This window comes from Triticum aestivum, chromosome 4B (genome assembly GCF_018294505.1).
Source record: "Triticum aestivum cultivar Chinese Spring chromosome 4B, IWGSC CS RefSeq v2.1, whole genome shotgun sequence".
NCBI classification, from domain to species: Eukaryota; Viridiplantae; Streptophyta; class Magnoliopsida; order Poales; family Poaceae; genus Triticum; species Triticum aestivum.
In genome coordinates, this window is record NC_057804.1 from 162,648,124 (window position 1) to 162,661,169 (window position 13,046).

The 13,046-nt window shown below is 40.0% G+C and overlaps 1 protein-coding gene across 2 annotated transcripts; it reads right to left on the reverse strand.

The window, feature by feature from the left end:
- Nucleotides 1-1,960: 1,960 nt before the first annotated feature.
- Nucleotides 1,961-12,613, reverse strand: LOC123091599 (uncharacterized). Of its 2 annotated transcripts, XM_044513167.1 has the most exons (28): nucleotides 12,352-12,613; nucleotides 12,153-12,273; nucleotides 11,949-12,064; nucleotides 9,770-9,886; nucleotides 9,522-9,662; nucleotides 8,931-9,372; nucleotides 8,684-8,837; nucleotides 8,190-8,311; nucleotides 7,972-8,063; nucleotides 7,620-7,875; nucleotides 7,480-7,531; nucleotides 6,777-6,925; nucleotides 6,624-6,694; nucleotides 6,363-6,536; nucleotides 6,069-6,137; nucleotides 5,818-5,922; nucleotides 5,651-5,740; nucleotides 5,047-5,122; nucleotides 4,873-4,969; nucleotides 4,712-4,781; nucleotides 4,437-4,616; nucleotides 3,605-3,727; nucleotides 3,439-3,522; nucleotides 3,170-3,354; nucleotides 2,934-3,072; nucleotides 2,798-2,857; nucleotides 2,531-2,635; nucleotides 1,961-2,440 (listed from the first exon to the last, which is right to left on the reverse strand). In XM_044513167.1, exons 1-28 carry the CDS (start codon nucleotides 12,451-12,453, stop codon nucleotides 2,327-2,329), a joined length of 3,606 nt encoding a protein of 1,201 aa, XP_044369102.1. In that variant the 5' UTR covers nucleotides 12,454-12,613; the 3' UTR covers nucleotides 1,961-2,326. The 2 variants fall into 2 exon arrangements, with proteins under 2 accessions (XP_044369102.1, XP_044369101.1); XM_044513166.1 differs by having other exon boundaries at nucleotides 8,684-9,372.
- Between the last annotated feature and the right edge of the window lie 433 nt (nucleotides 12,614-13,046).

Sequence of the window (13,046 nt, forward strand, 5' to 3'; positions counted from 1 at the left end):
ATTCCTTTCGGTTTTATTAAATTATTAATTTAGTTCTACCTTGAAGAATGTGAGAACAACACCTAAATATGGTGTGTTAAAGATACCACTGCCACATTAATTTGGACAGCTAAATAAAATAGTTTAATATTTTACAAAATACAAAAGGCGTTTAATTTATTTCTTTTGTTGTTGTTTTATTTTCCTTTGAGCATTTAAAAATATTATAAAAATGTGGTTTCATCACCATAATTATCTATGTATTATTTGATTCACTCCGAACATTTAAATTTTAATATTTGAAAACTTTTATTGTTTGCTCGATTTTGAATTTGAAATTCAAACTAGGTTCCGAACTAACGCGAGTTTATCCACAGTAACCGAGGTGACGTGGCATCATTAGCGGGGATTACTGCAGCTTAATTACCCGGGCGTCACACAAAGAGAAGCTTGTCCAACATCGTCTGAGATGGTTTGGGCATATTCAACGCAGGCCTCCAGAAGCTCCAGCGCATTGCGGACGACTAAAGCGTGCGAAGAATATTAAGAGAGGTCGGGATAGACCGAATTTGACATGGAAGGAATCTGTTAAGAGAGACCTGAAGGATTGGAGTGTCACCAAAGAATTAGCTATGGACAAGGGTGTGTGGAAGCTTGCTATCCATGTGCCAGAGCCATGAGTTGGTCGGAAGATCTTATGGGTTTCATCTCTAGCCTACCCCAACTTGTTTGGGACTAAAGGCTTTGTTGTTGTTTGTTGTTGTTGCTATTTTTACAAAAGAAAAAGTCATAATGGGTTAGGATGCACCATGTTTACCTTTGTATTTTTGATTGGGAAATGTGATAACATGCACGGGCATAATGGTGGATCTATTATCACGAAAAATGTCAGCAAATGAATGGTTTCTCGTGTTACCTTAAACTAGACCCAAGCATGGACAGCTTGGCCCGGACAGCCCAGCCCGAAAGCCCGACATCTGGGCCAGGCTTGGGCTTAGCTTTTTTGCTTGAAGCCTGCCCTAAAAGCCCGACATCTGGGCTAGGCTTGGGCTCAGCTTTTTTGACCGAAGCCTGGCCTGAAAGCCCAAAAATAAGCCCGAACAAGGCATAAACCATTATTTTATTAGAAATATATGTATATATATATTTTAGATATCTTTGCTCAAAAAAATATTTTTAGATATCTCACAAATCAATATTTTAATAAAAAAGGCATTGTTCATGTGTTTTGGGCTTGGGGTTAGGATTTTGAGGCAGGCTTTACAAATCCTGACCCAAAAAATGCCCAGGTTTACCTCAAACAAAACAGGATGTGATTTTCCTGTCTTGGTCGCATCTTGCAACATCTAAGGCATGAAACTGACGCATAAGTTCAAGTTTGATGACATGTTGATTCACGAGAGTGATGGAAGAAGTGATAACTTGCTGCTTATGTGGAGGAAGGGGGTAAAAATTGTGGTGAATGGTATTAAGCCAAATTTCATAGACGCTTATTAATGATGAGACAGATTGGCGTTTCATTGGTTTCTTGGTGAACCAGCTGGGAGAATAAGTATAAATTATGGGAGTACATATGTGAATTGAATGGGAGGATGGGTATAGCATGGTTATTGCTTGGTGATTAGAGAAAAATTGAGTTTCTAGGGCCCAAAGATACATGAGAGCATTGCAGGACTATTTATCAGGCTACGTTCTTGGAGATCCGGGTTACATTGGTGACAATTTCACTTGGGGCAAAGGAAAGATGCGAGATAGAGAATGTAATGAAGTAGCTCATATCCTGGTTAGTAATAGTTTTGATAAATTTGAAACCAATGTGTGGGATGATGACCCACCTAGTCTTATCATGCCAGCGATGATAAGTGATGTGCGTATCAGTTTTTGAAGTTCAATAAAGCTAGAAATGGCATTCCCTAAAAAATGATAATACCAAAAAAAAGTCAAATCTATGGCCGGCTATCGTTAGCAAGAATCATCAGACTGTCTACAAGAGGAAAAGGTTCTTATTCCATGCCCTTCCATTAAACATGTACATAGGTGCACACAAGGGGTCTATAGCCAAGCTCAACGACAATTGGCTGCAAACAGGTAGGTGATCAAGAGAGGAGGATGGAGGATTCTCTTTTTTGAAGTTAATAGGAACAAACAGAAGCTGATAAATAACCCAGACTCGGTGCACAATTTTAATTACACAGGAGGGAGGAGGATCAGGATGGTAGGCGGCCGCTGCTCCTGAAAGGGAGAGGAGGAAAAACCCGACTGGTTTTGGCCGGACAAGTCGCCAAGATGCACCTGCCGAGGAGGGAGGGGTAGTATAGCGACTGTACAATATGGCACATTCTTGCTCTCACATGAAGTAGCTCAGTGCTTTCTTCTTCCTTGAACCTCCTTCGCCGTAGAGGTCGTTCCATTGAACAAGCTCATTCATGTTTGCCGAATCAGATGACACGCTCGCGCAAACCTACGTGTGGTAAACGAACAGATCATCCTATCATCATCATAAAGCCATGATGAAACAAGCGGGGATCAGGTAGGGATGGATTATAAATACCTGCTCATGGGCAGATTTGAAGTCATCCAAACTAAGAGGACGGACGTCCTCGCTTCCATGCAATGCAGGCTCAGGCCTACCTTCTGACTTTGCAACATTCTTCTCCTACATATTATCAAGGAAACAACGTTTAGCGTATATAAATCAAATAATCTAACCAAAGCATAGGAATGAAAAAACCATCTATACAATGATGTAAACCAAAGAGCCTTTCTATAAAAGTATCCATTTTAATGCATGCCACAGGCAGACTGATAACATGCCTACCTTCTTTTCCTTCTCTAGGATTTCTCGAATGGGGTAGTGCGCTGCAGTTACACATAGATTCTGAAAACACACCCAGATCAGCGATGTTACTTCCGATGCTCAAGGATAAAAGAGCGCAAATAAACAGCAAATGTACCTTCAGGTCACTTCCTGAATATCCATCAGTCATATTAGCAAGTGACTCCAGATCAGTATCTTGTCCCAACTCTTCTTTTGCTAAAATTACTTTCAAAATTTTCTCTCTATTTGATGCGTCAGGTAAATTTACCATTAGCCTACAACAACAATCATTATTATTATGAACCAAATCATTAGAAACGAATAGGCAGCAATAAGATAATCCCAGACCAGCACATGAGACTGTAGTACTACCTGCGGGGGAACCTCCTAATCACAGCCTCGTCCAGGTCAAAAGGTCTATTTGTGGCACCAAGAACCAGTACACGTTCTTTATCTTTCGTTCGCAACCCGTCCCAATTTACCATAAATTCATTTTTCATCTTGCGCATGGCTTCATGCTCCCCAGGATTTTCTCTCCTTCCTAACATACTATCGACCTGTCCAAAGTTATACACTTAATAGACTGTATAAATAGCCAGATAAATCAATATGGCAACAAAAGCAATTAATATTCTCCATACCTCATCAATAAAAATAACACTGGGGGATATTTTACTTGCTAATGAAAAAACAGCCTTCACATATTTCTCCCCTTCGCCAAACCACTGAAAGTAGTAGACAAAATAGCATTTAGCATCAAGAATCACACGATGTACCTCATTCATTGTTCTTTAGATGGAACCATACCTTCGATGTAATGCTTGACATTGATATATTGATGAAGTTGGCGCCTGCTTCAGTTGCTACTGCTTTAGCAAGCATAGTTTTCCCAGTGCCAGGAGGCCCGAAGAGCAATATTCCCTTGCAAGGCTGCAAGGAATAGATTGAGAGGAGGCACTTCTAAGATCACAACTTAACCCGTACAACAAATTTAGGTAGTCAACATAATCTTCAAATTTGGTTTCAAACAGGTTGCAAATTAACTAGTAGAACTATTTTTTCAACACCAGATATAAATAAAGGAGAGGCTGGAAACTCCACGCCCCAATTTTATTGCCAAGAGTTTCTTGTCAGAAGTCAAGAAATATTTTTATTTATCTACATCTATCAAGTTAGACCAGCTTAACCTTGTAAGAGCCCAGATTTCTTCGAAATATTTGACACTTCAGAAAATTCTGAAACGAAAACCTTACAGGGACACTGCAAAGCTACCTAGAGAAACCACACAGATTTGCCATGTATAAGTGGTATCATCATATTTGCCTTGCAAAATAATTCGATTTTATGCCTTTATGTTAATTTTGTAGATATACTATCAGTGAAAATCATAGTCAAAGTTGTGTGTTGAAGACCAAGAAAGTCAAGCTTGCCTTATATTTTGGGGAGCAATTATTATTATTATTATTATTGGTTTGGAATCTTTTTAGTACTGATAATATGGAATAGCAAGAGTAAATATGGTGTCTTGTTGTTTTTAACAAAGGGCTGTTAAATTTCTATCATGACATGCAACCTACAGTTGGAAAAAGAACTTAAGACCCATGTATGAGACCATGTGAATACCAGTTTTTTTTACTACCTTCGTTAACTGCCCTTTGCAGAACAATTCCGGCCTTTGCAATGGGAGCATCACCAACTCCTTCAATGTTTCCTTTACATTCTCCAACGCACCAATATCATCAAAGGTGACTCCAATATCATTCGGTGGTATAACATCTGCCAGAAGTCTTTTCTCAAACTCGTTCTCTGTGGCAACATCCTAAGAAGAAAGTAGCTTAGAAGAAAAAAAAACTGAAAAGCACTAAATATTTGGGGAATGACAATAAAGTTTGAAATGTGCAAGACAACAAGTACCTTTAACGATTTTTTTGAGCTCTTGTTATCACTATGGATGCTCTGTAGCATGTCGAGGCCATGCTTAAGGCTGTCATTCGTAATTAGCAAGTTAGCTCTCAAGAGAGAAAACTAAATAAAAATAAATACAGTAAAAATGAAATTGGCAACAACATGATTACCTTCCACTCGTGATAATAAGTTCACCGTCCTTGGAGGTTTCGACTTTATTGTGCTTAAGATGATAACTGACAGCGTACCCGACAATCTTGTCCACATCTAAGAAAGTTTGGAGCAACAAAAACTTTAATTCAATTTTATCTATTGATAAAATACAGCGAACAAAAAGAACTCACTTTCATTAGTCAGTGACTGATCTTTAATGAATAATTCTTCAAGGTCACTGCATTCGATCGCACTGCGATTCAAAAACTGCATTACAGAGCAATCAGCAATCAGATGATGATGTCGGGTGATCTAGAGATATCCATTGAAATAGGGAAGCAAAATAGCCCATAAGAATCAAGCCTATATATATATATATATATACACCATGTGGTAGTATATATGCTACTTTATCATTCTAAGTATGTTCATATACTATATCTAAGATATTTCAACACAAGTTATATGGCTACCCCTAGGTAACTACCCATAGGTGGTAGGAAACATTCGCAGATATATATGGCAAGAGGAATATGGCATGAAAATATTTGTAAAACCAAGTAATGGTGAAATTATGCATGAGTGCAGATGTAACAAACAATATATCAAAAAAAATCAATTGAGAAAATATTGCAGAAGGGCTGTTAAAAAACAAATTCAGAGAACATATAATAGAAAGTTATGTCAACCAGAGGTTGGAACTTGGAACAAACACCAGCCATAAAACACAAAAGATGATTCAGGTTTCGAATGACCGGGCGATATGTATAAACTTGCATTTCACGTGTAGCCTACCGTACGAATGCTACCGATGTTAGATTTTGCTTTAAGGGTTTCAACATCACGATCCAATTGTTGCTTCCAACTGGTAAGTAATGCTTCGTCCTGAAATTGTAAATTTTAAGGTTAGGCAGTATACATAAGAACCACACCTAAATGAGTGCAACAAAGAATATAGTTACCTGTGGAAGCTGGATGGAAATTTTGTTCGGGAAAAGTTTATTTAGATGTTTCATTGCCTTCGGGCTTTCTTTGTTCCTTTCATGCAACCGACTACCAAAGCTGTCCTGAGTTTGTGAATGCAATAATGCATACAACACAGTGAAAAAGATGGGCAACATCAGTGCCATGGTTCATAAGAGTAGCATATGAAACCATACGCATTTAAAAACACTCAGAGAAAAATTTAAAGAACAAGTAGAGTGCAAATTACTGGGAAAAGGTCGAAGAGCGTCTGGCTGCTACTAGCGAACTTCGTAAAAAGAAATCCACCAGGATGTGCCTATAAGATAGAAAGCACCATCTTAGCCAATATTCAAAGCCCTTCATGAGAGGTTGCTAATAATTATCAAAATGGAAAAAAGAGAAGTTCTTCAATGCCAACACATTTAGAAATAACACTACCTAATGTCGCCAAAATTAGCAATATCAAACTTCAACATGCCACACTACAATGGGAACTCAACACAACATAATTTGTCTAATTTCTCGGAAATAATATATGTACCTTCTCTTTACGGCTGTCCATCTGGGTGTGGGATCCTATAATCAGAACACCAGGTGGAAGCAATTCAAGTTTGTTCCTTAAAGATGAAAATGATTCTGTGATTCCAGTGAATGATTTCTCTACATCCTTTAGTAACACTATCAGAGAACCAATTTTGCTTTCTTCTGAGATGACCTGACAGGCAAGGATCATACCATCAGTATTATAGCATGATGCTGATTTACGTTTCTAGTATTCCAAACTCCAAGTAAGACACGCTACCTCAATTAACTCGGTCATAGCCAGCCTTTCAACTTCTTCACTACCAGAAAAATCTGGGCGGAGCAATTCAGCTGCAGAAACAACAGATGATCAGCAGCAAATAACAAACTGTAAGAACTAGGGAACATGTGGGATGGAGAAGTTCCAGCTAACCAGAACAGAAGAAGCCATGATCTTCCTCACACAAACCACCAAGATCGTTACCATCAGGGATCTGCTTGTCGAATCGGACTCCAATTTTAGACGATCCATTTTCTTCGAAAGCAAGCATCACTCTGCCTCGATAACCGTAACTTGGGCCCCTGAAGACCAACCAAGAAATTTATCAGCAATTATACAGAAAGAACAATATGATCACCAACAATAATTAGATGGCCATCAAGACAAAAGGATACGTTATTATTCAGCTAAATCTAGTGTAACTGCAACATAATGAAGAACAATCACAATTGGATTGTGGGCGATTGAAACTCCAGATTAATTTTATGTTGCCAATTTCCTATTTCTATTGTTCCATGTAGGCTAAGTACTTGGAGGTACGATCGGAATACTTCTATTGACTGGCGGATCCGCTGTCCTATTGATATACATATATATGACAGGCCTATAGCCATACGTTTCATCAGGTACATGTGCCTCGTGTCAAAGCATACTTTCTTGTAATTCACAGGAATGCATTCTTTCCACCCACATTTCTACAGAACTTATCCATTACATATAGGAGAGATTAGATCACCTCTCATACCACCCAATCAATCAACATCGTAATAGCAGTTCAGATTGCACCAACAAAGTTGGAAAAAAATTAGAGTGGGAATCTGGGCAGCTGGTTGGGAATAAGTAGGAGAAGTGTTACCGATGTATCCCTGAAGGTGGCTGAGCTGGACCCACATACCTCACCCTCTCCCCTACAGAAGATGAGAGTGCAATTATGTCCAAGTAAAATCTAGTTGAACTGGGAAATATTTATCAAATGATACTGAGATGCTAGCGAACCTTCTCTAAAAGTATAGCCCTTGGATGTAGCTGTTGAGGACTCCTGTTTGGGCAAAGTTGCAGAATGTAGAGTGGATGTACCCACAATATCAGCATTCACACTGGAAGTTGGTGCAGCTGGTCTTCTGAAGTGCATTGTGTCTGCCAAGGAAGAGCGATGCTTATGAAGAATTGTCAATTTCTCACCACCTGCCTTGTCCCCTGACTTATCAGCCTTGCCAACATCTTTCTGGGTTTCTGGGTCCTTTGAAGGCACCTACATACAGTTTTGTTTCAAATAACAGACACACAGAAATATCACTCTTCAAGGTATTCACGGACTTCTGAGTATGTCCAGAGTAGGAGAACGTACCCCAGGCAACAGGAGTGAATCAACAACAAGTAGTCTAGCACCAAAATGTTTGGCAAGTGCCTTTATCAATGTTTCCTGATAAATCTCAGAACCTGATGCATAATTAGATGGATACTCATAAGTAATGGTATTCCCAAAAAGCGTGCAAGCTGACATGCCTCAAGGACATAAACTTGACTCTACAGAGACAATATGCAATGGCAAAAAGAAAAGTTTACCTGATGGACCAGATAATAAAATTCGCTGGTTTATTGATGAAATTTCGGAGAACTGCTTAATGAATTCCTTCTTTTCCAAATGTAGGAATGAACATGATAAGAGCACATTCTTCGTATTCTCGCTGCATAAGATAGAGATCAATAAATATATAAAGATATAAACACTTGACGGAACAATAAATAAAAACATGCTTCACTTCCAAGGGCATAAACCTAACATACGCTATGAACAAGCCGTACTAAACTAAATATTTACTTTTACTCCTGCACAACATCAAAAACTAAGTGACCCGAGACAACCTTAGTTTTTCATTATTTAGATACAAAGAACAAAATCTGTCAAAAACTGAGTAACCAGAGACAACCTTCCTTTTATTATGTAGAGTACAGAGAATAAAATGTATGCAAAATTCCAGTTATACAGCATAGGAAGAAGCTAAAAAACAGGATTAGAGGCCAAAGCAAATCAAAGGAACATTAAGTCAAAGCATCACCTAAGATAGTAGGGAAAATTCTCAAATGTAACTTCAATATCACTTGGACTAATAACTCCTTGTTTCATCGCGTCCTTAAAGGCTTGGCATCTGCTCGGAGGTAAGCTGGCTGACGTGTTAAGATCCCTGATGAGATCCCTCTGATCTTCAAGAGCTTTAAAAAGATCACCAGTCAAATCGAACTCTGATACAGTTGACCCTGCAATCATCCTCAGAACTGGCCTTATCTTATAAGTTGCAATCTTACCGATTTCATCAAGATGAGCATCAGATCCAAAGCCATTTTGTCGACTCGTGTCATTACCAACAGCATCAGGAGTTATGGGGGTTGCAACCACATCCATTGGAGAGTCTTCAATGTTAGAATTAGCCTCATTAGTGTTTTCCCCATTCTCGCATTCCTTATCAGGGCTGATGCAGTGCCCTTTTGATTTATCAGAAGCAGATGATATGATAGGTTGCACTACTCTCTGATTCTCCTCCTCAGCTGATGCAGGTGGCACTGCTGGTAGGTCCTTCGATTGACTCGATACGGATGCTAACATCTCTGTCCCCACAACAGTCGAAGTGACTTCTGTTCTGTTCTCCATATGGATATGCTTGACACCAGCAACTGGAGATTCTAGAAGGCCAACGGCAGATGATGTCACCGCTTTAGCAACTTTATCATTCAAAGGATGCTGAAAAATCTGTATGTAGGTAAAGGAAAAACAAAGGCAACAGATCTGATGAAGTTTACTATTCTGAACGGAACACGCTTAGTAGACCAATAAAGGGAAGTTCTAATTGAAATAAAGGAAGCTGCATGATTGCATGAATATGAACGACAGTAGGATACATAAGCATGTTTGCCGCATGAACTGAATACGACTTCATCCCCTCCAGTAAGGGGAACTTTCATGCCTGGATTTACGGCCCTTCCATTTAATAGGACCACGCCCTTGTCGCCTATAACCTCTAACTCGCACGGACCTCCTTGCTGAATAAAAACAATAACCGATGATTATTATATACATCAGTGAGCAACTGACAGTGCTACTGCACTTCTTGCATCAGAAAAATTAACCAGAAAATACAAGGATGTACCTCAACGTGCCGCAGCTTGCAAAGTATTTTGCTGACAGATTGGTCTTTCAACAATAGATTACATCTTTTGCTTTGGCCAACAGAAAATTGAGGGACACTGATAGGAAGATGAGGACTCTGGTTCAAAAAAATATTTAATATCAGTACGAAATAACAGTACAGTACATCCCCTGTTATGCAGTAATAAAATAAAAAACGCTCTCAAGGTCACTGCAACGCATACTTTAACAAACAAAGATCAAAAAGAACGCCACAACTTTTGACCAGAACCGTAATGCGACATATTGGCAACATCAACTGCAATGATTTCCAATCATCCTTGTCTATGGCCCACTTTCGGTTTGCTCCTACTTCTTTTTGCTTTTACGAAAAAGAGTAGAAAAGTCGGTGCCATATGCGACAATCCTTGGTAGAGTCTATTTTTTTTTTCGAGCAACTGGCAGGAGCTCTGCCTTTTCATATAGAAGAAGAGAATTGACCAGATTATAAGGAAAACTGGCCGAAAACCGAAGAGTCTATTTATTATTTCGTGCTGAACCTGATAAGCGAGCAAATAGGAGGGTATGTGATATAACTAACATAAACACCAGCCTCATTGCATAAAAAACAGGGAGATGCCTATATCGACTAGCTACTAATAGCCTAAAATTTGGAAGTTCCAGCACACAATTTATCTTGATATCAGCCTACGCCTAAGCTTTTAGAGTGCCTAGCATAACACAAAGTCAAAACTAAACTTTATCGTCTCAGATTTATCTACAGTTGATTTCAATTAAGAAGACTCATCATGTAGCCTTCCCAGACGAGGAATCCTTTCAGCAAAGTGCTGTGACTCACGAATAAATGCTAGCAGGGAAATGTTGTCAGTCAGCTAGAACCATCTTGTCACTTCATCGACAAAGTAACAGTCCTACATACATGGGTTATTCATACAAATGCATCCCCACATGAATGGCTAATAAAACACACAACTTCTATTGCACTTCAAAATCTCCCTATCCTGTGTATTATCTGGGATGATAGTCAACAAGAGAAAGTGGTTCTATTTTCTACTCCCTCCGTTCACTATTATAAGATGTTCTAACTTTTTTCTGATTCAGATGTATAAAGACGCATTTTGTGTGTTTGTTCACTCATTTCAGTCCGTACGTTAGTCCAAAATTGAAATATCTAAAACATCTTATATTTGTGAACGGAGGGAGTACTTGTTTGGTAGAGAGTTGGATTATGATAACATGTGTTTAGCTCTCTTGACAACATTCATGTTTGCCTATATTTGTTGTCTTCCTGTTTTATCTCCAATTATTCTGTCGCTGAGGTAAGTCAAGCCTCCTCATTTGGACCCATTGCAGTTTAGCTGATATAACTAAGATATCAGGTAAGGAGCTTTATCCCCCACAACTAACAATAGTAGTATCAGAAATATATTTCCATCATTATATACATGATGTGACCACTGGCAAAATTCTGACTAATGCTGAAATGGTTATTCAAGAGAATATCTTAAATCTAGTTATAATATGTTGCTGGAAATTTCTTTTGTCCTGCATACTCGTAAAAGAACATTCTAAAGACCATGCCAACAATTGCTACTGCTGATCGCAACAAGTGAACATGAACATCTACACATGCTAAATCCAATGTGCTGGGTCCATTTAGCAGGCAATACAATGGCTCTAAAATCTAGGTGGAGTTAAGCATTAGATTCAGGCAGTGGCCAAACACCCTAACTGTGAGCTCTAATCACTATCACGCTCCAAGGGCATCTCTGATTCCAAGGACTTTGTTAAGATATCAAAGGGATGTAGGTGCTATATTCATTGTATGTTGGTCGTTTGATCCAAAGCATTGTAATCCACAGGAATTTTCAGTATGAGTTCCTTTGCACCAAATTTCATAGGAAAATCCAATTTACTCTTACTGCTTGGGCAAAACTTCCTATAGGATTCAAGTAATCCAACAGTTATACTACCCCTGCTATTTCGAATCCTGCAAATAAAAGAGGACCTAGACGGAAGAACTATAAAATACACCGCTAAACCCTAGAATAGAGCTACAAAACCACCAGAATCCACCCTAAAGAATCCTACACATCCTAAAAATCCCGTCTTTACTAAGCACAGAATCAAAAATTAACCACAAGCAATTGCCAAGATAAAACCAACAGGAACCCCCTCACCTGAGAGCACTGCGAGAGCAGCTTGGCCCATGGCGCCGCATGCTGCTGCGGTGGCGTTTCCTTCCTCCTACGCGAGCTCTCAGCAGCACCAGCAGCCCGCTTATCCCCTCCTTGATCTGCACCAGCGAGTCAAAACCCTAAAAACTCGATCCCGAATCCATCGCACCAGACCACAGGAAGCCCAAAGGAGACGAAAGCCCGTACCTTTAATCGCCGGTGTCAAGGCGTCGTCCGCCAAGCCGGCGCTCCTGGTGGCCGCGGCCGCCTCCGAATCCTCCTCGGCCCTTCCGGGCGCAGACGACGTCGGCGACGCTGGAGATTCCGCCTGGCGAGGGACAGGGTTCAGATCGGTCGAATCGGGCGCGAGATTCTTGTCCGATCCGCGCGGGGAGAGGGGCCTCACCTTGGGGCGCTTCGGGGGAGGGGCGGAGGCGGAGGGGGAGCCGGGGGGCGGTGACGTAGAGGAGGGGCGCTTGGCGGCGGAGCTCCGGCGAGTCTCCACCATCGTGTCGCGTTCGCCGGAGGCGTGCCGAGGGTTTCTCTCCTCTCCTCTCGTCTCGAGAGGAAAACTTTCGGGTTCGGCTTCGTACGTCGGAAATGGATGTTTTTCTTTTGTCTATAATAAAGATTTCCCCTTTTTTAACTCCGTTTGAGACGAGATGCTGTGTGGATTTGTGCAGGCTTATATAACTATATGTATATATGGATTAAGGGTATCTTGTAGGACACGTGTGTAACTAGCCTGCCTTGTCGTGCTCGTATTCGGGACACGTTTTATTGTGTCAAGACAACCTTTAGGAGGCGGTCGATGTCTAAATCAGTTATGTATATCTCGGTGGAAAGATCGAGCAAAATTCTCGAAACGTACAATGTCCATCGGACGCTTAAAATATCATCTCCAAGTTCATTACTTCCTCCGTCCGATATACTTCTTGTCTTATATTATGGGACAGAGGGAATATAGTTTTTTAGTTTAAATTAAACTAAAAAACATTTTACATTATGAGACAAAGATGGTACTTATAAAGAATATATTGGACTATCCAACTCAGAAAAAATGTTGGAGTCCCATGCGTGGTCTGGCACGTTCCATGGGTC